This window comes from Caretta caretta, chromosome 3 (genome assembly GCF_965140235.1).
Source record: "Caretta caretta isolate rCarCar2 chromosome 3, rCarCar1.hap1, whole genome shotgun sequence".
Taxonomy (NCBI): domain Eukaryota; kingdom Metazoa; phylum Chordata; order Testudines; family Cheloniidae; genus Caretta; species Caretta caretta.
The window spans coordinates 131,894,116-131,920,374 of record NC_134208.1 but is presented as its reverse complement, the minus strand read 5'-3'; the positions used below and the strand labels follow the sequence as shown (position 1 = coordinate 131,920,374).

The following is a 26,259-nucleotide window of genomic DNA, read 5'->3' as shown; positions in this document are numbered from 1 at the left end:
CACATTACTGTATAAACTTTATTACAAAGGTTTAATGAAGTACGTACAGAATGTAAAGAAGTATACACTGCTTTAACTCAGTTCTTTAGAAATTTCTACTTTCAAAAATGTTGAGTCATCATGCTTGTCCTTGAACATAGTGTTCATAGTTTGCCTTTAGCACAAATTCAAAATAAAGATTCGATTTCAAGTTGCCAAGTTCATCTGCTTGCAGCAAGTCCTTCACCTCTGGTAAATATTCACTGAGCTGAACTCCTTCAACACAAATAAACTTGCATTACAGAAATTGTAAGATACTTAGAAAGGATGCCAATGGAAACATCTGTACCTGTATTTCAATTCCTGATTCGTTTGCAGTTGTAAAGACTGTTCTAATTCTATTCCATCTACTGTGTCATGCAGTGAAACAACTCTATAAAGTGTTCTGTAAAACTGAGTTCATTGTTTAAAGATTATTATATTCCCCTCCTCAATTTGACCATTTTCACATTCTATATTTGAACAGTTATGTAAACTCCACAAAGTCCCTGTTTAACAAATCATACTTTTGATAAATTAAAATGGACTTAGTCCAAATGACTGGATACTGCAGCTCTTAAAAAGGGTCAAGAATCAGATAGTTTTATGTTGCATTTTTAAATCTTATGGAAGTGCATTTCTTCAGATTTATAACCTTCAAGCTTCTCTTTTTGACAATATAGCTTTTTAAAATTGTGAACATTATAGTTAAGGTTGAGTTACTATTCTAATCTCTTAATTGCTTATAAAATTTCCCCCAACAATGTGTGTTGAGTTGTGATGTTGCTTAAATGGTCTGAACTCAAGGCTTTTTGTTAGTTTTTTAAAAGTTTGAGTTAAAGCAATTAAGCCATTCTGAAATATGGTCCTGGTGTCTTAAAATTCCTCCTGTCTCATAGGGAATCTTCACACTGGAGGCTGAGTTCCATTGTATAATAATGAGTTACTAAAAAAATAAACACTATCTTCCTGCAAAACAGATGTAATCTGGAGGCTCCGAGAGAGAATTTACATGTTTTGTCGCCTCCCTACAAAAAGATAGAATAGGGTGCCACATGGTCACGTTTTTATCTGATGAATTACTGATGCAATGCTTTTTTGCTTTTTACACCTTACTTGTTCTTTTTAATAGATAAAAGCTGTTTATTTTGTTAAGTATGTTTTAAAACAAGGTTGACATACAGTAATCTGAAAAAGTATTCTTTACATATAACAAAACTTACCTTCTTTCAATAGCTTTTGTAATATTTTCACAAATATACTGTCTTTAGATGCTTCAATTGGATCATCTTTACCTTCTGAACTGGACCAACTGCAACTCAGAAAGTATAAATTATAAGTTGTAAAGTTGATTAAAAACTTGATCAAATATGAGAACAGGATAATTAAAAACCTGATACTAAAATAGAAATAAATTTTCTTGAAGTATATCTGTATTCTGTGTGCATTTCTACAGTTGAAAGCTAGTGTTCTTTGCATCCTGAACTGATTATCCTTTTAATATTTTAGAGAAAAATTTTATTAAAATTGTGGCATTACAAGACAATCTAATAAGGCAGATAATAGGAATGCTTCCCCACTGACTAAACCGTAACAGCAGAAAAAAGTTATTTGCTTCAGTTAGAGAACTCAGAATCAATTACACACATGGGTTTAAGTAAGCTAGTTTAAACAATTATTTTAATTATTCCACAATCACCATTTTGACAAGTTTTCTGTAAAAAGACATTCTTCAGAACACAGAAGCAAAGGCAACTTGCCAACATACTTTTTTAAACAGGAGAAGCAAAGGAAGAACAAAATGTCAAGTGAAAGGTTTAAAATTGCAAGGCCCTAACTCAGCACAAAATATCCTTAGTTTCTGAGGTTTGCAAGCCTTAATATGTGATCAGATATGCTGAGTCATTCAAGGGAAAGGTCAGGCTGCTGTTGAAGCCCTAATTCAAACCATTCTAAAATGCCTGGCAGAAAGGGGAAAAAAACGGATTTAAAATAACTTCCCTTGCTGTTGGCACTGGATTTTTCAGTTGCTGAGGTTTCTTGTCCCCAATGTCAAATGCCATGCAGCCTGGAATTACGCTGGGTATGACTACACTGCAATTAGATACCCACAGCTCGCCAGTGCCAGCTGGCTCCAGATAAGGGGCTGTTTAATTGTGATGTAGATGCTAGGCTCAGGCTGCAGCCTAAGCTCTGGGACTCTGCCACCTCACAGGGTCCTAGAGCCTGAACATCTACACTGCAATTAAACAGCACTTTGGCCTGTGAGCCTGAGACAGCTGGCATGGACCAGCTGTGGGTTTTTTTTTTAATTGCAGTGTAGATATACCCATTATTTCAGTCCTAAAACGGACATAATTACGTTGTGTGGTCACTGGGAAATGGATGGTTTGGTCTCCAAATAGGTACACTAACAACAACAAAAGGTAGCATCTTGGGAGAAACCGTTGTTCCAATGAGGTCAGTGGCAAAACTCTCATTGACTTCAACAGAGTCAGGATTTCACCCATAGTTTTATTGGGGAGAAAGAAAGACAGTTTCCTGTTACCCTCCTTTTCCCCTACCTCCACTCCTTCTACAGGCATTGGAGTGGTGAAGAGAATGAGAGAAACTGAAATCCAGCACTATATTAGGATGTTGCTAAGCATGCTTAGCGAGTCTTGGTGTTGTACCAAAGAATCCAGTCACCATGTATAGTAATCAAGTTAGGGAATGTAACAAGCTCCACCCCTAAAAGCAGGTGTTGTGGAATGCCTAATGTAGCATTTTCCAGATGCTAGAGAATGGCCACTACCTCTTTTGGAACAGGGATTAGCCTCCTTGGCTACAGAACCTCAGTGAACTGGGAACCAAATCTGGAAATCATATGTAAACTATCTAAACACTATTCCACCCAAACTGGTTTGAATACAGATTGGCCACATCCACACTGATTAGGTTTGGCTAGCCAGAGTCATGTTTAAAATTTGTTGTAGCAGAGTTTAAATACCATTTCTAAACTCTGTTCTTGGCCCAGAATGGACAAGGCCTAAAAACTTGTTGGGCTGTAATTGTGAAGGCTTTTAAAACAGGATCTACCCCCAATTTAATAAGGTGTGGGGAAGGTTACTAATCAGTAACTAACTATGTTGCCTGCATATTCCCACTTGTAGGATAAATGCTCCTTGGCCATGTAAGCTTGGAGTTTTCTGGAAATCCCTATCCTTTCAAACCTCCCCTTTAAGCGGGAGTGGCTCCAACTGCTCTTCAGCTCCTTTTGACTGCCAAAGTTGCAGTGGGCATGGAATATACTCTTCCCTCATTGGTTATTTTTTCCCCTTCTGTCCCTTTGGAGTGGGGGGTGGGGTATGACTATAGTTAAAAAATCTGACTGGACTAGCATTTGAAAACTAGAACATAAGAATGGCCATACTGGGTCAGACCAAAGGTCCAGCCAGCCCTGTATCCTGTTTACCGACAGTGGCCAATGCCAGGTGACCCAAAGATGCAGTGAACCTAACAGGTAATGATCAAGTGATCTCTCTCCTGCCATCCATCTCCACCCTCTGACAAACAGAGGCTAGGGACACCATTCCTTCCCCATCCTGGCTAATAGCCATTAATGGACTTAGCCTTCATGAATTTATCCAGTTCTCTTTTAAACCCTGTTATAGTCCTAACCTTCAGGCAAGGCAAGGAGTTCCACAGGTTGACTGTGAGCTGAGTGAAGAAGAACTTCCTTTTATTTGTTTTAAATCTGCTGCCCATTAATTTCATTTGGTGGCCCCTAGTTCTTATATTATGGGAACAAGTAAATAACTTTTCCTTATTCACTTTCTCCATACCACTCATGATTTTATATACCTCTATCATATCCCCCTTTAATCCCCTCTTTTCCAAGCTGAAAAGTCCTAGCCTCTTTAATCTCTCCTAATATGGGACCCGTTCCAAACCCCTAATCATTTTAGTTGCCCTTTTCGGAACCTTTTCTAATGCCAGTATATCTTTTTTAAGAAGAGGGGACCACATCTGTATGCAGTATTCAAGATATGGGCGTACCATGGATTTACATAAGGGCAATAAGATATTCTCCGTCTTATTCTCTATCCCTTTTTATTTTTGGAGGAAAGGGTCCCCTACATGTCATGGGTATTATCTAGAGCAGTGGCTCTCAACTTTTCCAGACTACGGTGCCCCTTTCAGGAGGCTGATTTGTCTTGTCTACCCCAAGTTTCACCTCGCTTACAAAAACCAGACAGCAAAATACGAAAGTGTCACAGCATGCTGTTACTGAAAAATTGCTTACTTTCCCAGTTTTACCATATAATTATAAAATAAATCAGAATGTAAATCTTGTACTTACATTTCAGTGTATAGTATATAGAGCAGTCTAAACAAGTCATTGTATGAAAATTCAATTTGTACTGACTTCACTAGTGCTTTTTATGTAGCTTGTTGTAAAACTAGGCAAATGTGTAGATGAGTTGATGTACCCACGAGAAGACCTCTGAGTACCCCTGGTTGAGAACCACTGATCTAAGATCTATGAAGAGCAGGAGGGTTGCCTCAAACACTGGTGATGAGGGGAACTCTTCAGATCCAGTTGATTAAGTCTAGTAAGGTGTGTCCAGCATTGACTTTGGAGATCTGCCAGTCAAAGTGGCTCTATAGCTAGCTAAAACAATATCTAGGTCCCTGGTCTCTTCCAGTACCAATGGTCCTGTTTTGTTGACTACAAAGTGAGGAACAGCTTACCAAAGTGTTTGTGTCCAACATAAGCAGAACCAAGGTCCCTGGAGCTGTCCAAGTCAACTAAGTCCAGTGCTGAACATCCTGGACTGCTGGCTCTGGAGAATAATTTGTCAAAGTAGTTCTGTGCCCAGCATAAGTGACATGACAGTCTCCAGCAGTAGCCTTAATGGACAGTGCTCTAGAACAGTGTTTCTCTACCTTTTTTATACCGAAGACCAGCTTGCTGCCTTCCTAAACCGTGATCAGTTGAGAAACACTGCTCTAGAAGATCCCAAGCTTGGGATCTGCTTATTCCACAATTGGAAATATGCTGTTAGCCTCAAAGAAGAAAATCCAGTTTCATAGCCAGTCATCTCTCCCCTCCATTAAAGGGCAAAAGAAAATTCAAGAAACCACATAGTTTCATTTTAATTCCCTAAATGTTTAAAGTATTTGTAGAATAGCTAGAGGATTTAATGGATAAACTATTACAGAAGTAGCTTTGTAAGTGATACCTCTCCTCTCCCTCTAAAAAGACACATTGTCCTGGACAGACTTTTCAGAATCTATATTAAACATACATACATACCATTTGAACATTCAATCTGATATTAGAAGCTGGAGAATAGTACAAAAATTTACCATTAGAAAAATCAATGCTATGAATAGAGAAAATTGTACCCTTCATGTATGTTCAGTTATGACCTACCTGTCTCTTTGGAGAGCTTTACAGAGAATTTTAAGCTTAAGATCATTTACATCCACTTCTTCCTCCTTCAATTTAAAAAAAAAAAAAAGAAGGAAAATTAATATTAACTGCTGGGTTTTTTTAAAAGACAAATAAAGGGTTTTTCCTAACCACCACATCACATCCAGATCTGAGAGTTGACTTGGATGCTTTCATTACTCTTGTTTACAAAAGAATAATTGATACTGGTAACTAGTACATAGGAACCTGTTGGTCTACTTCATTGCAGAGAGGCAGTGCAGTCTAGTAGTCAAAGCAACAGATCATCTCTCAAAACCCTCAAACAAAGCAAAACTGCCTAGTTTTGTTACCACTTCAACACTTGAGACAGGTACCTGAAATGAAGCCCAGTTATGACTTGGGGTGGAAACAGTGAAAAATGCAGTATTTTCACATGGTTTTGACACAAAAACTTACTAAAACTTGCTATTTGTCCACATTTCATTCAGTCATTTGGTTCTTTTGATTCACAACTGCAGGGGCTGCAAGCTTCACATAGCCTCTGAATTCTATTCAGCTCTGCTTACTGTAGATTAGCAATAACCTCCCTGTGCCTCACTTTATTGATCTATTTCACAGGAGTTTTAAGACTTAGTTCTTTCAAATCTTCAGATAAAACAGTACTGCATAAGTGCAACGAAGTATAAGAGAAAGTAAGCATTGTAATATGTATGTATGTTTCTACGCAGCTGTGTTATACTCTTGCATTGTCAAACCATCTAACTGGCCAATATATGATCGTTTGACCCTGAGTAATTTTGCACTACTGCCCTACCAGCAGGACAATTGTTAGTACCAAATCTGAGAGGCTTGCAAAGGGTAAATAATCTTGTGTTCTAAAACAGAAAAGAATCAACAGGAGAGAAAAGATTGAAACTTACTCTACATTCAATGCAACATTTAGGGCACAATTACTTGTTCTATTTTTTTTTTGTATGCTTGGCACACATTACAAAGAACAAATCTTGTGGGAAAGTCAGCAAAAATGGTGCAAAATAAAAGCAAATACAAACAGGTCCTCTAGGGCCTAAGAGATAAACCAACAGTGACTAGCAGAGGTAGGTCTTAATAAAAATAGAAAAATCAATTACAGCATTATGGTAAGGCTGCCATGTTTTTCAACTTCTACCCATTTGTGGGAAAGACCTGTTTCAGGAAACCACAAATTACTGCATTTTGGTTGAGATACAGTTACTAGATGAAAAAGATGAAGGACTTCGGTGCTCATTATGTCAGACAGTTAAGAATGGTTTCACCTATTTAAAACTAACTGAGAAAGCAGTAATAGCTAATAAGACCTTAAAGCATCTGATAGAAATTAGAAATAAAAATAAAAAAAAAACCTTCTGAAAATATCAGCCCCATGTTTGAGCTACTGAAAAGGGAGCATTACCTGCTGTTTTCAAACTTTTTGAGCTGAACCCCCTCACCCTGCAAGTTATAATTTTTGGTTATGCCTCCCCCCAACCCAGGCTGGGTGGCCTGCTGAGGTGAGTCGGGGATGGAGGTAGCAATCTCTCCCCTGAGCCCTGCTGCGCGGGGCTGCCCCAAGCTGCCTGGTGTCACCACCCCTACCCCCAAATGTTACTCCACATCCCACGGTTTGAGAACCTCTAGAAGCTGTTGCTAAATGGAAGGCAGAAATTGGAGGGGGAGGGACACGCTCCCCCCCCATGCATCTCCTCTACCTGTCTCAGATGGGGGTACATGTTAGACTACATTATTTAGAAAGGGGTATGTAGCCTAAAAAGTTTGAAAAGCACTGCTCTAAAGTAATGCCTTGCAAAAATGCCCCTTGATGTTTAAAGACATCTGAGAAGACAGAGTTGGAAATGACTTTAGCTTTGACTTGCAAAGCCAAAAAGTTTAAGAAAATGTCTCTCACAAAGGGGTTACCCATTGGCACTCTGGCAGCCATAAAGGCTTTGGCTATTAGGGAAAAGTAAATCTGTAAAGGAGGGGAGAATCACTTGTCTGAGTGCAACTCCTATTTTAAGGCAACATGGCTCAGACTTCAACCATTAAAGGCTGTTCCTCTCCATCTGCAGCTGAGGCTATGAATTTCTCTAACCCCATATCTATCTCTATCTATATTTTAAAATCCATGTTAGCTACTCTGTTTTAAAACCCCAGTGTGCCCAGGGCAAGTTGTCTTACATGCTAGCTAGGTGTTCAGCATGACCAGATATCTATCACATGTTAAAATACAGTTTACCCTATCTACATTAGGGTTTTTTAATGTGTTAACTAACATGTCTTTAAAATACGCCTTTACCCTAGTGCAGACAGACCTCTAGCACAAATATTAAGAGGCTTGGCATGAGACCTTTCTGCTCAGATAATGATGCTGTCATCACAAAAGGCCATTTGTCTTCCCATTAGCCTTCTTGGGCATCTTAGCTATTTAACCCCCCCTTCCCCAATCTCAGCTATTTAACCCCCCGACTCTTCTGGGAGCAAGAGTGTGAGCAAAGTCCTTGTGCTATCAGCTTTTTGCCAGTTAGAGTGTGACTGGGATAGCTAAGAAGAGCAATTAGGCAACCCATGTCTAGCCTCAAAATTCTGCAGTTTCTCTGGTAAATCATGCTTTTCCATGGATGATAAAGATGAAATCCTAAATTAGGGTGATCTTGTCCACTCAGAAATTTTAGTTTAATTTATGCTTTCCCATTTGTAGTGTATATTCTTACTCAGACATCTAAGTTTCTCTAATTTAAATGAGAAACTTTTAAATCTTATTTTCTTAAAATGACACGATACGACTATTTTCACAAAGGATGGTGGGAACTTGGAAAAAGGCAATGACAAATGAAAGAAGAGAAGTAACTAAGTCCAGTAACCCCATTTACTGCTATTCTCTCCCAAAGTAATGTTATTATTTACACTTAGTTCTTATATAGCAGTCAAATCAGGGTACGTGTGTTAAGCAACATTTTCATTAAAGTGGAAGAAAACTAATTCTGGGTCTATCGATACAATACACTGTCCCAAACATTAAAATTTTTCTCCTCCTCCATTACATACAATAATGTGTAATACAAGCACAAAATACAGGCAAATATTTTCGACGTGAAACTTTTCATACATAAAGCACAAATAAGAATTACTTAACAGGTATTACAAAAAGGAACTTTAACAAGGAAAAGACCATAATTTAAGGTCTAAATAATCTAAATTAAATAACTACACGACCAATAAAGTTATTGTTGGGTAACACAATGGCCTCGTTGTAGCACAAATCACTATCATACAGTGGATTCAAGCTGGAACCTTTTCTATAGCAACCTTTCCTAGATAATTTAGAAATAACACTGCTCTGAAATGACATGGCTTTTATTTTTGGCTGAAGAATGCTGCTCAGGAGTGATGGTCCTGGAGAGGTGATTTTTGGCATTGCCAGAATAAATTGTCAGCAAACAGGGAATAAGAGTGTGCAAGGAGAAATGGTGACCTCTCAAGATGCAAGCTTAAGACAGCAAGTCTTATGCCCTAAAGAGTACCATCATAATGATAAAAAGCACAGAAGTAGGCCAAAGAAGTCTTGTCAATTTGAGGAGGCATGGCAGATTCATTTTAGATTATTTATTGGCACACAGATAAACTGATAATAGTGGACGAGTACTGTTTTCCTAAAACTGATGGACCCCCCCCCTTCTTGTTTGGTGTCAAATTCTAGACTGGCAAGGTTCTCAATATAACAGATGGCCTTACCCTGTTGCGGTTTACAAGGATAAGTGTTATTTCACTTATGATCTAAACCACAGTTACTTTTACCTACACCACATTTGACATATCTCCAAAGATTGAAAACTAGAAAAAGTCACTTCCATTGGGGGGCACCAAGGGCCAGTATGTAATCCTCAAGTTACAGTAATAACACCAGCTCAGAGAACTTAAAATATACTTCCTCTGATTCTGAGATCATCCAACAGTTTTCCTACCTCATCAATATATTCCAGAAGGTCCAGTGCTTTCTTGAAGTCATACTCATTAGCTCTTCTGTTCTCATCACATATGTACAGCTAAGGTATGAAAAGATTAAGTACAGAATTATTTTTAGCTTGCAAACTGATGTAAGCTGATATTGTGAAGAACTCTGTGGGAAGACCACCATGTATTTTCCACTTATGTGACCTTTTCATTGAAATATGTATTGATTCGGCTGCAAGTATTTTTATGGTAAGGAATATAGTCAAGGTTTTAGGAGAGCATTCCACTCACATGACAATGGTCTGTGGAAAGACTATATTGGATATAAGGATGCTATAGTACAGGTTTCAAATTTAAATGCTGTTTAAAGGCTGCAACATTCCTAGCCTATTGTAGCCAGAGCTTAGCTCCACAAATAAAATGAGCTCACAGCAATCTCCTGAAAACAGACATGCTTGCTATCAAAATCAGCCTTTTACATTTAAAACTGCAGACACTTATTTTGCAACTCACCCTTTAATACAGACAGTTTCCATACAGGAAACCCTCAATCAGGATTTTAAATTGAAATTTAAGATTAAGACTAATATATTTTGTTCCCAGCCTCTGATTTTCACTTCCTGGTAAACAGTGACTAAAGACACTGATCTGATGGTAGCAGGAACTTATTCGAGGAAAACTGGACAGCTGACAGTGTCCCAACTGCTTGAAAAGGGATTATGTGATATCTCCTCTTCTACCTCTTCCCCCTAACTAGCCTAGTTTAAGGTGTGGGTAGAGGGCTCAGAACCTGCTGACTATTAGGGCAGGTCCAAGACGACAGAAGGACAGTAATAACAGAATGTGCAACTTGCTGCTTCTTTTGTAGAGGCTGTACAGAGAGCAATGAATATAAGAAATGACACCACTGATAGGTTCTGGTTTCTTTTGATGGTGACTGTAGCAACATGCTGCCACCATACATTCCTCTGCTACTTTCTGCACACATCAGTGGGTGGTAAGAGAGAAGCAGGTGAAAAGATCATGCTACCAAAAAGGCATAGGAACTGGTAAGGCAATTTGTGTTTGTAGCTACTACTGCAAAAAGAAGTGAGGGACAAAGGAGAGAAAGTCAGCTCTACCAGTGATTGTTGGCTGGATTTGCTGTAGGGGATCAAAGACTTTCTCTTGGCTCTCAGTGCAGTTGGTCATCAAAATCCCCCCTTCCTGGTTGCAGCCCTCCCCCCTCTTCCACTTTGCAGCATCCCTGTCTTCCAAAGGTGAAAAGTTCTGGGTCCCTTCTGCTTCTTAAACCAGACTCCAAGTTATCATTTATCCACACAGTGCCCCAATCCAATAGCTCAGCTCTTGATGCTGTTCTGATTTGCTCCATGCATCATGACAGTGCACATGTTCAACCAGGAAGCTAAAGCAGGAACTGGAAGCAATACCTTAGAGTTTAATCATAAGCCATAAAGGAGGCTTAAGTATAAATAACCAATTCATATTTTACAACTGAGGGTGGGATGGAAACCATCCTTTAAACAACAAAAAGACAATTCAATTCTGATCTTCTCACCAATTCTGTTGAAAATATAGGCACATAGGTAAACTTTAGCTAAGAAAATTTGAGATACATACATCGATAAGCTGAGGTGCAGTCAATACAGGCATGACACTGAGGTTCAACTGTTTATCAGCCAGCAGTTGTTCAGGTAAGGTCTCCTGATGCAACAGAAAACGCTCCTGTTCTGATATTTCTTGCATTTAGTTAGGGAGAAGAATATTTCACATTATTATTTATATTATGAGCATTGAACATACAAATAAATTCTGACAAGTCACAAAACTATTCAGGTTTACAAAGTTATTTGTCTTAAAGAGTGCATTTATTTAGGGTTTTTTTAATTATTTGTATTACAGAAGCACACAGACTCCCCAACTGAGACTGGGACCCTCATTTGCCAGGCACTGTACAGAGACAGTTCTTGTTCTGAAGGGAGTACAGTTTAAATAGCCAAGAGAAAAGGTGGGAGAAAGGATGTATTAACATAGAGAGATTAGGTGACTAGCCCACAGTCACATAGGTAGTCTCTGGCAAAACCGGGAACTCAAGCCAGATCTCCCGAGTTCCTAACTCTTAAACCACAAGACAGACCATTCTCTCTCTCATTTGGGGCTCTCATCATTACGTTTCAAAGGCATTTCTTCACATCAGCCTGTCTATATGTTTCCAGAGTGGCTGCTTCTCCAATGTGCAAAACAACTTTTTAAGTTCAAAATTTGATGCTGCCAATTTATTTTATTTAAAAAGTTTATGTAGGATATTAAACATATTAAAAGCTGAAGCACACAGTTTCAAAAAGTCTGCTTAGTTACCATTAATATCCTTTGTAAATTTAATATTATTTCACTTGGGGTTGTACAGATAACTGTTCACCTCCCTACAAAAACTGAAAGAGGAGCTTTATACATCCCCAGTCTGAGCATTTTAATTAAAAATGCAAGTTAAGATGACAATAGTGTTGATATGCAGTGAACTGTCATTAAGTTTAAAAACACAGATAACAGAAAAGGGATGATTCAAGAACAGCCATAAATAGGTACTAAAACAAATAAACAAAATACTATTGTATTAGCGATTTTGTGAAGTATGTTGCAATGCTCCCCCTGATTGGCAATATTACAGCAGCTATTCCTGAAGAATCTTTCATGAGCCTTTCCACAATCTCGTAGTAAAGACGCAGCAATAGTTACTGTCACCAGAAAGGTAGATTACATTTTAAAAACTGGGGCAAGGTGCAGAACCTGTATAGCCACTTGGAGAAGGGACAGGTGCTCTCAACCTCAATGGGTTTTGAATTAAAGTATTACGAAACCATGTCCCTACCAAAAAAATTTAAGTGACATTTAAAATAAAAACTGACAATCCAAATTAACAGCACACATGCTTAGACTTTCACATTGCAAATATACTAATAAAGGAAAACTGACAGGCTTTTAAAGTTGCTAAGGCTTTCTCCTGCAACTACATGAGGGCATATAGCACCATGTAACCTCACCTCCAAAGGCAGTCAACATAAGGCTCCAAGAAATGATCAGAGGTGGTTTTGGGTTTTTTTAAATTGCAGTAGTTTTATTAACCTATTTACCAGAGTAGCTGATAGAGCCTTTTAAAAAATAACTATACACCCGTGAACTAGGGTCCAAATTTTCCAGTGACACTAGACAACACTGATGGTGAAAACTTCCAAAGCGCCAGCACTAAGGATTTAACTTTACCATGTGTAACACTTTAACAAGATTCTGATTAAAGAAATCCATTATCTTGCTGTTTTCTTTGCTCTGGTCTTATTTCTTACCTTCTATTTTTTCTTGCAGTAAATCCTCTGAAAAGTCAGATGCCAATGCAGCTAGTTTACTCAAGCCAAGAAGACTTTTCTTCTTTGCAAAGTATCTGGTCTCCACATTTGCCAAAGCCTGCAGCGTTCTGTGAGCCTAAAGTTAAGAAGGGTATTAGAAATAACAAAGGCACATGGAGAAAGAGAATAGATGGAATCCTTTAGAACTAAACCCTTATGGCTATTTTTTCTTTAAACCCCTCCCCCCAAGATTTTATAGGCTGTAACACTCCAAAAAAAAAAAAAAAAGTTGCACAACTTGGAAACTGAAGTTCTGCATTTCACTGTTCAGAACATGTGGCAATAAGACTTCAATATTGATGCAAAAGTGATATTAGTAAAATTATTGCAATTTTTTTAAGTTGTTACAAACTTGTCTGTGTCTTTTAATACATATAGCTACAAGAATGTTATTTCAAGGATGGTTGGAAGTATAACAATACATATGTTTAGCTAGTTATATTACAAAATGTTAAAGCTAATCAGAGAAATTCCAAAGGTTTCTGCTTCTATCTTCCAACAACAAGCAAATTCCATGCTGACAAACAATGTAAACATTCACATTTTAGGAAAAAACCTGCTTGTGAAAGAAATGCAGGGTGTGTGTTATCAGATCAATAAATCTTGGTAAAGTGGGCTCTAATAACCCCACCCTCTTGCAAGAAAACCTGTTTATGTTCTTAAAAACTTTAACAAAAAACATATGACGTTGAGATATTTTAAACTCTTGTTTATTTCTTAATACTGAAATGTCAAACACCTTTGTGAAATGCAGACTTGCAAATATGTTAGCTAATGCAATACTCCTAATATAGCTCCTGATGTCATTGCTGTAAAATGCTTTACGTACCAACATGAAATTTAATGACCTTGCTAAATTAGTGTAAGATGACATTTAAGTATAGAATATTTATATTAATGATGAATGAATGAATTAGCAGCAGTGCACAAGCAAACCCTCACCCAATGGAGGAAGACAAAAAAAAGTCACAGTTCCAAAAACTGTCATGTGGAATCAACAACTTAAGCTGAAGACTTTCTGAAAGTTATTTAATTTTAAAATATTGTTTTGGGAACTAAAAAGATCTCTTATAGAAGTGTTTAGACTTTTTGAAAACAATTTCATTTCCTATCAAACTAATAAAATTGAAAGAATATCTCAGAATAGACATTACAGATCTAGAATGGACTGATTAAAAAGAGAATTAAAACTTTCAAAGCTAGTTATCTGATGGTTTCCTGTTACAAGAACAAAGGCAATTAAAGAAATGTTGCATATTATTAAACAGACTGCATATTTCAGGAGCTGAAAGGGTCACCTAGGTCAACCCCAAAGGCATGAAGCTAATGTAAAGATAGCAACTGACTTGAATCTAAACAAGTCTGAAAGTGATGTGTTTTCCTATAATTTCATGATAATAAGAAGGAAAAGAGTATAAAAACTCAGAAGTGAGCACACACCCCACACACACCCTGTGTTACCCTGCTCAACAGACCCTGTTACACAGCACTCTATAAACAAGCTGCCACAGACAGATAAGAAAAAAACAGAGAAGACTCAAGAAGAAACCAAGCTATGGAAAACCTCCCCAAGACTTCAACATGGATTGATGAGAGGAATTTAACTAAGAAACTGCCACGGGATTAGATTTAAAACTCTTGCAATGATTTTGTTGGAATATCAAAATGCTGAACGGCTAACAGTTTCTTCTGTTAATCACTAAGTGCTTAGACCACGTATTTCTGGAAAGGAAAAAGGGACTAAATATTGGTAAACCGATAAATAGTGGGATGTAACTGGATTTAAAATTCTTAATATTTGTAATTGGCCTGTTTTAAGACAGCTCCTTAAATGGCTTCTTCTAAGTAACTAATTTAAGTATTTTCTTCAATTTCATAGAATTTAGTTAAGATTGCTTATTTTGCCCAACAATAAACGGTTTGGTTATCTATAATAATTACACAGGCTTCATTTGCCCCTAAATTATTTTTCCCATTCATTGTGGCACTCTGTACTTCAAAGCAGCACCACTGTCATACAGTTATGATACATTTTGTACAAACAATGCCTTGTGAGGTATCATTTTAAAAGTCTTGATCTGTTGAACATTAATATCCTGTTGGATTGTATGTGCTATACTTGTAAGTGAGGTTATGAAGTTTTGCTACGTGAGTGTTACTGAAAAATGTTGTTAGATTGGGAACACACACAACCAGCCTTTCAGGTACAACAATAGAGTTGCCAGACGTGCTGATGGCCCACTGAAGGGAATCCACTCTCCCAACGACCATCTCAGCGAGTGCATGTATATAGTGGAGACTGCTTGACCCACGTCATAGCAAAAGATCTTTCCAGCAAACTGGAAGAAACTATAAAGAGGGGAAGTGACATCATGACTTGGCCTCACTTCCCCCACAACTCAACACCTGGAAACATATCTGGAAGATAAAGATTTTGAACTGGAGAGTGGTCCCAGGCTGAAAGAGAGTTTCAGCCTGTGTACTGAAGATCTGTGACCTGTTTGTACCATCTATCAGGGTGAGACACTGCTTGATTCAAGTTCTGTCTAGTCTATAGAACTCAGATTGCGAATTTACTTTTATTTCTTAGGTAACCAGCTTTGATCTCTATACGTACTATTTATAACCACTTAAAATCTATCTTTCTGTAGTTAATAAATCTGTTTTATATTTTACCTAAAACAGTGTGTTTTGGTTGAAGAGCCTGGGAAAACTCAGCTCAGCTTACGAAGACTAATGTGTGTCCTCTCCACATAGAAGGAGGGGCAGACTGAGTAATGAACTTACACTGGTCAGGCTTCTGACCAGGGTGAGACAGTACAGTTCTGAGATGCAAGGCTAGGGAGCTGGGGGGAATTGGCTGGAGCCTCTCTATTGTTGGTTCATGAGTGGCTGGGAGAAGCATGCATGTAACTCAGTTGGGTGTGTCCCTGCCTGTGAATGTCTGTGCAAGTACAGTACCTGCCAGAGGTTTGGAGCTTGCCAACAGCATCACAGTATAAGAGGCAGCCCACATTGGTGGGACAGAGGACTCAGCAGCCCCACAGTCCAGGTTGCACTCGGGAACCCTGTCACATACATAAACAGTTTTAAGTATCTAATAAGATACTAAAACTGAATTCACAAATTTCGTCTCAACTTATCAAGAGGAAAGCACACCGCCAGAGTTTATGTAATTGCTGTTAAAAGCTCTCCACAGAAAGACATACAGAAGAGAGTACAAACAGAAGTAACCAGTTTATTATTTGTGGTCAATGAATCATTTGTGTTGTTTAGTTTAATGCTTTCTTTAATAATAAAATAGCCATGGTTAATAGTTATGATTATTTTGCTTGGTCTTGATCACAGTGTTCCCCTAAGGTATGTAAATAAAACACTCTGACTAAACAGTGGGCTGAGTTGGCAGAAAGATAAATAATTAGTAAGAGCTGGCCTACCCTTTTTCTTGTTTCTCTAAATATTTTTTAGTAATTTCTAAAATAAAATTACCTGGCATCCAACAATTATAGCTACCCCATTTCAGCCCACAGAGATAAGACAGATCTTTATTCCTATACTATGTTCAACAATTTAAAATGTGTGTTTCATTGCTAGTCAAGAAAAACTGTCACATGATTAAAGGATCAAGTAAGCAGATGAATTGCTACTTTACACACTAAAGCACTGACTTTATTCAAATAAGTGCAAATACCGTATCAGAATGAGCTTAAAGGAGCAGTCTGACATGCAGACTGATTCACTTGTTACTTCAGGAATGTTTACTTAGCTAGAAACGGAAATTTATGTACAATCCTGAGGTAAAAAGTGAATCCTTGCCTATACATCTGGTATGTCAGACATGGGAGTGGAAAAATTCTGGTACGAAAATATATTAATTCAGAAATTAGTCTAACACTTTCAGTTCTTTTCTGGGTTCTCTGCTCATCTATTCCTTTGAAAAGAAAAGTTTCAGTCCATGTGAATAGGATGTCAGTTGTATTTTCCAAAAAATATTAACATGTTATGTTCATATTCTACCCAGAAGAAAACAAAGTAATTTAACTCCCACTGCTACAAATCTCTATTAACTCAGCATATATTGACGATTTTTAGCTCCTTTGTTTTACAGAGTCATTGAAACTCATATTACAGCTCTACAATGCATGGGTGGGGGATATGTTATTCCATATTTTATACAAGAAATGTACACATGGGTTGAAATTAATAGTTTCTGGTTAATGGCTGGGAAAACAAACTAGCACCATGGAGTTCTACTCAGGGGGTGGATGAAGGGAAGTGGGCCCATGAATCAAGAAAAATGGGTGGGAGGAGACAAGGAAGAGAACAGTGAGAAGTAGGGGGAGGAAAATTTGTCAACGAACTGGGCAATAAAGATCAAAATTTCGAAGATCACAGAAATCAACCCGAATATAGAAGAAGCCAGTTTCAAAACCTATATGCACATTACTCATGCTCATCATTTAAAGGTAACTTGTAAATAATTTTAAAAATTGGACTAGTGACTTTTTTTGTTTCTTTACAATGTATAAAAAAGTTGGAAAGGATGATTTAAAAAAAGATTTACCACCTTTTAAAATATCAAGAATGTCAACTTAGGGTTTCCCTGGTTTTGCTGGAAGACTTATTGACAGCGTTTGGAAATATTAATTGTGAACGCTTTTACCTTAATTGAAGGTGTGAAGGGTGTTATTCTAATAAAAGCTTCCTTGATCCAAAATATTAGTTAGTGACATCAAAGAGTTGTGACTAGTACACCCTTACACTTGTATGTGTATTCAACAAATTGTTAGTTTTAAAACAAACACTTCTCATATAAAATTAACTGAAATCCTACCTTTTCCAAATCTTGACTATTGATTTCATGTAACCAGCTGAGATGCTCATGAGCTTGCAAGAAACTAGCCAGCTGTCCATGCTGAGCAATAGGCTGAGATAACAGCTTTCCTCGCTTTCCTTTTTCTAAGTACCAACGAAACAGGAAATCTGAAAAATTCTAAAGATTACAGGAGCACGAACACATGTTAAAAACTGATGTCAGTTTTTGTGTCCAATTTAGTTTCAACACAAATGCTATACAGACCACAGGTGGTTAGAACGTGGATTTACCTGCTCAACAAAACCAGAGGGAAAAGTGTTTAACAAAATCCCAGTGAAAAAGCTAGTGTTTTGATCAAAAATATAAGTGTCTATGGAAGAGGATCTACACCATTCTCTCTACATATTTTAAACTATAAGCAGCTCAATATTTTTGTCTCAGTAGGAACATCCTTAGTATGAACTTTAGTTGTTACAGATTACATCTTTGTTCTTTACTTCTGGAAAGTTCATTGCCATCAATAAGCAAACTGATTAGGCAGGGAAAGTAGAATTTTACTTTGGAAGTCTGCCATAGGGATCTGAGTGGAGAACTTGCCCCTTGTTATGAATTATTCTCACATGCAGAATCATTGTCCATAAAATGCATTCAAGACTGTGATCTATTAATTCTCAAATTTCAACAAACTGTGTACACATTGCTTATGATTACCACACACAGCGTTTTACTATATTTTGACCAAATTATTTCTAACTCAACAGTTATAATAAAAACAAAAGGATTCTTTTGTTTGTATCTTTTCGATGTGATATATAAGACCACTGTAAAGAATCACCTTACTATAAGACTTTAAATTAGATGCATGATAGTGGAAGTCTCTCACACACTTGCAAAGACAGAAGACTTCCAGAACACAACAAGTAACTTTACCTTGTGCATATACTTGCAAGACTTAGAAATAGATTAGGATTGAACATATGTTATGTAGTACAGGTGAGTCAAACAATTTAAAACATTTTACTGTATTGCCAAAGTGACTCAAAAGAAAATGACTAAAAATAGAAAAAAGGAGATAAAAATTGTTAGTAACTAAACTGACTACTGAATCTCCTATTTAAATTCATATCCTGAAGCTAACAGGATATCTGAAGAGGGACACCACATACTAAACAAGTGAAAATCCCATTTCTAGATACAATCTTTTTGTTCAGCAAGATTACTTTTACTTTTGTACCACTCAGAATGGAGAATCAAAAGAACAGGAAAATAATTTTTTAAATATAAAAACCTAAGATATCAAAGGTCTATTAACTGGATTTTGAAAGCCTAAAATTACCATCAGTATTTTGTTGGCAATGATTTATATCCCATTTTAATGCAGAACAAATGTCTAAATGAGTGAGAAAAAAAGTTACCTGATCTGCAAACTGTGTCATATAACGTTGTAGTCTGGCCTGATTATCAGTCTGCTCACACATTTGTACCAAGATATCGAAGTCACAGTACTTCTCTGCTAAAGCAGCTGCCAGCTGGTACTGTCCTAGGGAAACTAGGGAAGCCAAAAAAGAAACAAGTCAATCAAACACACTCGTCTTTGTCTGTAAGAGGATGCATGTTGTCTTGGACCACAATAATAAAAATAATTCAAAATCTCTGCAATAGAAAAATAGCTGTATATCAAGTATGCATTCATTTGAGCTTTCAAACCACAACTGATATGCGTGCCTATGTAAACATGCATAAACGTATCATATATACAGTAAGTAGCACAATAAATCCAGGGAGATTTTCAGAGCCACAAAGGCCTGTTAGGCACCCAGCTACCTCTGAAAGTAAGCACACCACTCCCATTTTCACATTTGAAATTCTTTGCTCTCATAAATATTTACAGTTCATAATCAGGCATCACCACAAGTGAGAAAGTAACAAGACAAGACATTTTGTCGATGTACAGAACAATTATAAGGACTACTAGATTAATATACACAATACGTTATTGGTCACTTCTATTTTGATACAATGAAAGTCAAGAAAAATGAGGGCCATCACTGTGCTGCTAAGGAAATTAAAGCTTTAAACTGAATACAATGCTACAGAGCTTGTACATATTTATATGCTACCAGAATATATGTATGTTAGTATAAAAATACTAACACATGCAATTTCTTTACTTAGAACAGAATTTTCAAAGACTTCCCTGATGATAATTTTAAAAGCTGATTGATTTAATATTCAACTGTTCTATTAATTTAATTCATTTTAAGCCTTAAAAAACATCAGGTTCATAAACTTACCAAATGTTATGCTACCTATTATAAGGGAGCACTGTTTCCAAGATGACATTATTCAACCCAAAATATTTTGGCTACATCAATGACAAGTTAAGCTATGATTATTAAAATCATACACAATTACCATTATACAATTATAATATTTATGCTGCTAGATAAATGTTTGATAAATATTCAAACAAACTTATGGCTAGTGGCAACAAAGTAGGCTTACTTAGAAATATATTTTAAAGCTATTTTCATCCGACACTGTCAAGTCATATCAAGTTCCTGGCATCAGGCTATGCAATAAATAATTGGAAAGAATGCACTGAATTTACAATTCAGGAAGGAGACTTCTGTCTGCTACATAGGTTTGATTTAGGATCATTACAATAAGAATTCAATTTTCTTCAATCTATTTCTACATCTAATTCCCCATAAATGGTACAAACAAACCAACAACTAATATGCTGCACAGAAATGGCATTTTACTCTTGATATGGAACTTTTTTTTTTTTTTTTAACTTTCTGTATTTGCTTGGATCCAAACATTCCATGCATTGTTTCCTAGATGAATGGCTAATCCTTAGACTAAAGAAAAGAGATCAGCACTTACGAAGAGGAGACAAAAGTTCCGATCTTTTCTGAACATATTCCATTTCCAGATTATTGTATCTATCTTGATCAGCAGGCCGGTCCACAGATTTAAGCTGAGAAACAAAGCCATCTAGAAAGCAATCTAGCAGAGCCACCAACTGTTCAGCCACAATGCTACGGAGGTTACTGTCCACTTGACGATAAACAACCTTCAGAATAATTCCATGCTGACGTACTATTGCTGTTCGTATGCCAGCTGGACCATTAGATGCTTGGAAAGACAAAAAACAGTGAACATTAAAAAACATTAGATTCTATAATTAGCTTGTGACTTTATGTATGATAATATGAAGGGAGCACAATTATAGGCATTAAAGAGACAGATATACCACCACATGCAAAATACAGACTTAGCAATTTTCTTTTAATTTCAAGACTAAAGGGACACTCTACTTACAAACTACCTTTTTATCTCATTTTTTTAAAACACATACTAGTGTTACAAATAGCACCTCATATTACATTATCTAAAAGATTGTAGTGTCTTTCACATTTTCAGTGTTTTCTTTGTGCTTCTGTCAGTGCCTGCACGTGAACCAGACAAGCATGAGACATTATCACACTGGTACAGTACTCTGGGAACCCACATGTACACAATTCCCCAGAGGGTGTTTAAAGGGAACATAACAAAAACAGAGCTGCTGATGTCTTAGTTCAGCTGGCTGCTGCTTTTTCACTATTTTTCATTGGTATAAATCATATAATTTCTGAATTTCTATATTAATTTGTTTTTAAATTATGCACAATGTCAAGATCCCAAAGGAGCAAAAGAAAGTAAGAGAGCAGTGGCAGAGGTGGTGTTCCTCCCCTCCCTGTGATCCTGAGACAGAACTAAGCAGTAGGGAAGTAGTGTGCACTTATGAGCTAGGGAAGGAACTTTTTCTTGGGACATTTCCATAGAGCTGGGGGAATACAACTGGATCTGGCTAACGCTTCTTGAGAACTATCCAAAGGTCAACAAATAGCAGGGGGAGTCCTTCCACAGATCTAGAAGGAAAGTGAATGGGGAATCTTTTACTCCAGTTCTTGTCAGCAAAGCAGGAATGTACTGGAAGGCCAGAGCAGATGGAATAGGAGGTGCATAAGCTTCTGTGAGACGTAGCTAGGAACCTGTTTGAGCGGAAGAGGGACTGGAGGCTGGAAATGTCTTATTTAGAGCTGTGATGGCTATGTACACCGCTGCTGGTGTGACTCAAATACCAGCGGGGAAACAGAAAATATGGAGAAAAAATATATTAAAATATTCCCATTTTTCTTTTACATTATTAATACGAAGCATTAATTCTAACCTTCCCATTTTATCCACAGGTTAACTCTGAGCCCCTAACTTGTTATGCCATTCATACAATATAAACCAAGTACAACTAAGCAATTTTGCTTTTAAGTAATCAACCAATTTACATACCATAAATATAGACTGACATGCTGACATTGACACATACTAAATTTATAACTGATTACAAGAGATTTGGTGAGCAATAGGAAAAAATTCAATCAGAAAAAAAAATGAAAACAAGTGTATATTGGGATTTTTTGGACCTGTTTTATTTTAATAATTTAATTTTAAAAAGTATAAAGATCAGAAAATATTCTGAAACTGTTATGAGGCACTGCAAACAGCTCTAACTATTACAGGACAGTGGTTGTCAAGTTTTAGTCTACCAAACTGTTTGTCACAAGTTTCTGCATGCATCAGTGTAGCACACTCCAACACACAGAGGCCTTCAGCAGCAAATTATTTCCCAGAGTTACTATCCATGCCAATGCTAATTCAGCTGCATCAATGGGTGCCCTGACAAACAAATCTTCAGTGGCTTCCAGGGATTTTAACCTGTGCCAAGTAAACACTTCTACTGGAGAAGCAGCATATACATGAGAACAGAATCAAACTAACAAGTGACTTCGAAATCAGAGCAGTAGAGGTTGCAAGAACGAGGAGGAGAATAAATGTTATGTCCTCTCCCATAGCATAGGGCTTAAACAGTAACAACATTCATCACATTAAAGCGAGTATTTTCATCTTATCTTCCTCCTACTCCTCTGCGTCCTCCTCACATTGCTCCAACCCTCATTCCCTCTGGAGACCTGCTTCGCTGACTGGCCTAGTAAGGGAAACTGGAGAAGGTGATCTAGGTCATTTGCAGGAAGGGTGTGAGTAGCTCCTAGAGCAGTGCCAGAATGCCCAATAAAGTGGTAAGCCAAATGGATAGAGCTGGGTAGGTGTTGAGGCTCAAAGGTGAAGTTTGCCAAGGAACAGGTTGAGGAGGGAGATCTGAACATCTGGAGAAAGGTCTTTGCTTGATGCTATCGGGAAAGAAGGGGTGGGAGAAGAGGAAGAAGAGTATATTTGTCCTACAGATGGTTATGACCTCTCTCTAATGAGATAGAGAATACTGGTGTTGAAGGCTTGATTCTTTTTGTTACTGAGAAGGTCAGTGCTGGTAGCACTGGTAACCAAGCTAGTGCTGGTGTCTCAAGGTCTGTAGCTGAACTATCTGCTGGTACTGCTGAAGATTTTTGTATCAGTGTTGGGTCTGGTACCAAGGGTCCTGATGACAACAGGGAGTCATTGTCAGTAATGAGTTTTGGTGTGGGAGTGGACCTGATTTTGCTTGGAGCTGGGTGGAGCAAAGAGTCTGCTCACACTAGGCAGTCTGAAGAGATTAGACTTTTCAGGTCACTTAACAAGAATCAGAAACCCATGACTTTGTTTCGTTTTTTTGTTCTCTCTGGGAAACAGGACTGCTAGTAGAGCCATCCTTAGAAAGCAGCTCAGATGTGCCCTGCCTTGATGTGGTGTAAGCGTTATATTGGATCACATTAAAGAAGTTTTGTATTAAAATCACAAATGAATTTGATTTCCTATAGTTTAAATTCCAGGGTATTACTAATTAAGAGGTCTCTTGGTTTTTGGTCTCTTATTTTTACTGTTTCTCACCCTCTCTGTGTGAAACTTGCAAGCTGCTAATTGTGTTAGTACATCGTAAGGCAGAGTCTGTTCTCAAAGCAATACTTTGTAACAACTACTCACACAGAGAGAGACTCAAAGCGATACTTTGTAACAACAAGAAACTGCACACAGAGACTTCTCGCCCTTTTGTTGTATTCATCTCGCTTTCTTAACAACTATGATTAAAACAGAGATAAAGGATGTACGTGATGGCTGCTTGGTGTGGATAATAAATGAATGATCAGGGAGGTGCCAGCCTAAGAATCCAGTGTCAATTGGCTGAAGAAGGCATCAAGTGGAAACAACCAGACGACCCCCAGAGGGCAGACTGGAATCCACCCAACATCCTCAAGGATGGGAGAGCCGAAGAATAAGATAACATCTTGCAGCACGGAGCCATCAGGAATGTGCCATCTGCTGATTGATTCAGCAACAGCATGATGAAGCAATTCCCATAGACTGGCATAGGAAGAAATTCCTATAAAAATGGACTCTAGAAAATGAGAACTTTGGGGTCTGATTCTGCAAACCAACTTCCAGGAGCGTCAGATGTGCATCTGACAAGGCCCTGCTCCCTCCTCGTGTCCAGGCTACCTGGCCAGTGGCTTGGCATGAGCAACTCTAAGGCTGGTATCTATGATAACAACCTTGCAGAACTTGTGTGTGTGTGTATGAATGAATGTGTGAATAAATATGAAATTGAATGGAATGTTATAGCTATAACTAACTGCTTACTATGATTCTTTCTGTATTCACAATAAATGTGGCATTTTGCCTTTTCCCCTTTAATAAGATCCTGCTGGTTTTTATTTTATTGGTATAACATAAGTGAGACAGAGCTTTGGCACCAAGCATGCAGCCAGTGCTGAAATAGGTTTGGAGTGTTGAGAGGAGCTGAAAGGGTTGATGCCCTTTTCTTGATACTGGTAATGGGAGTATCCATACCCCAAGGAATGCTGAACGATGGGTATCCCTGGGAAGAGCATCCCTTTTTGGAGTTTGAGAAGCATTTTCAGAATCTTGTGGACTGCTCCAACACGTAGAATTTTAACTAAGTATCTGCAGAGAAGTGGTTCTGATGGAGAAGGATCTGCATACAGAGCAATATCACTTTAAAAACTAACTAGACTAACTACCTTAATTATCAGTTTAGAAGAAAAGGCACTATGACGCAGAGTGCAGCAGACACCACAGAGATAAGTCAGGGTGGATAAAAATCAATGATTAAAAAAAAACTGAATTTTTTTTAAATCAATTTTTTTGATAAAATGCTTTTTGAGGGAAAAAACCTATCTAAAGATAGTTTTAATTAAGATACATTATAGCTCAAAGATATCTCATCATGGAATAGGGATTATAAATTCTAATTCTATAGTATGAGACAATATATTCATGTAATGTTTTGTAAATGAGTTCCAATAGTTCATGGATTAAGGACCCAATCTTATGGGGTTCCAGGGACTTCTCTATAGAAAGATTAACCTAAATAATCTACCCACCCAATGAGACTCAATACTCAGTCTAGAAGATAACATCAGAGATGCTTAGTTTTGCAGTTCTCAAACTGTGGATTTGTGTCTCCAGAGATAACATGCTTGTTAACAGCAAAAAATGGTAGTTGTTCTTTAAAAGTTTGTGTTTTTTTAAAAAAACTATTTAACTATTTTAGTTTAAAACAATTAACAAAAACAAACCTGATTTTAAAAAAACTTGAATGTTTAAATTCAAAAATTCATATGTTTTGTTAAAATATTATGTTTGCTGTTGAAGAAAAAAAATCCAGAATGCGTAACGTTGTTGTTTTAGTTAAATAAAACAATTTAAATGTCTATTTGGTGATGTTCTCCTCCTAATACAGCATGGCAAGAAAATCCTCCAAATATTAATGATTAACCTGTTGAATTGGAGATAGTCATTGGGAGGTGAACTTCATAAATATCTGCTTCAATTACCTTTGGTAAATGAAATAACCAAACAATCATTCATTTTCTGATATAGCTGTAAAACTAATTTGAAAAGTTTTCAAAATATATCACTTTAAAAATGTATACCGTGTACCTTCTAAACACGAAACCTACATCTATCTCCGAGTTGTGAAGAATATGTATTAAGGTTGTAACAACTAACAAGAATGAACTTTTATGTAGAAATCCATGATTAAATCGAGTCGTCCTGACTAGTGATTTAAATCAAATCTACCCTGGTCTTGCTGCCACAGGTGGCAAGTGGGAACAGAGGTGATCAAAGCCAATCTGATCTACATGTGCCCTTAGACATGGGGGTCACCATGACATGCAGGACATAGACATAACACCAACGAACGTTGCTGTTCAGAAGATTTTGATTTTGGGTACATGAGGCATATGCATACCGTAAGAGGGGTCCATTTGGACAAAGGCTGGAAGAAAAACGTTAAAATGTTTACTTTACTCAACAAAGAAGCAAAGTGAGCAACTGTCAGTTTTTTACTCTTGACAGGGGGCCTTGAACTCTATCCACCTGTTTTAAACAGAGTAAGATATGCTTCATTTTAAAAGTTAGACAAAAAAATCATGATCTTGTCATCTGGAATCAGGATACCCTGAAAACAAAGATTAGTTCTGCCTCTCAACTTTTGGCACCTTTGTTTTGTAGCCAGATTCTCAGTATCCAGTGCAACGAGCTTAAAGGAATATCATCAGTAATGGAGAAACCAACCACCCATCCACAAACTAAACCATTAGGTTCTACTATCCATATGCATATCTACATACAAG

The 26,259-nt window shown here is 37.4% G+C and overlaps 1 protein-coding gene across 2 annotated transcripts in view; it reads right to left on the bottom strand.

The window, feature by feature from the left end:
* The window catches only part of NUP133 (nucleoporin 133), a 62,173-nt gene continuing 35,914 nt past the window's right edge, over nt 1-26,259 (bottom strand). The window contains exons 18-26 of one of the 2 annotated variants that reach the window (XM_048843896.2): nt 20,513-20,764; nt 19,039-19,172; nt 17,642-17,800; nt 12,748-12,883; nt 11,027-11,145; nt 9,418-9,498; nt 5,438-5,502; nt 1,242-1,330; nt 1-255 (exon numbers count right to left, since the gene is read on the bottom strand). In XM_048843896.2, coding sequence (XP_048699853.1) covers nt 119-255; nt 1,242-1,330; nt 5,438-5,502; nt 9,418-9,498; nt 11,027-11,145; nt 12,748-12,883; nt 17,642-17,800; nt 19,039-19,172; nt 20,513-20,764 — 1,172 coding nt within the window. In that variant the 3' untranslated portion in view covers nt 1-118. Of the gene's footprint in view, nt 256-1,241; nt 1,331-5,437; nt 5,503-9,417; nt 9,499-11,026; nt 11,146-12,747; nt 12,884-15,768; nt 15,876-17,641; nt 17,801-19,038; nt 19,173-20,512; nt 20,765-26,259 lie in introns of those variants that run through there. The other variant, XR_007355729.2, reaches the window with a different exon arrangement.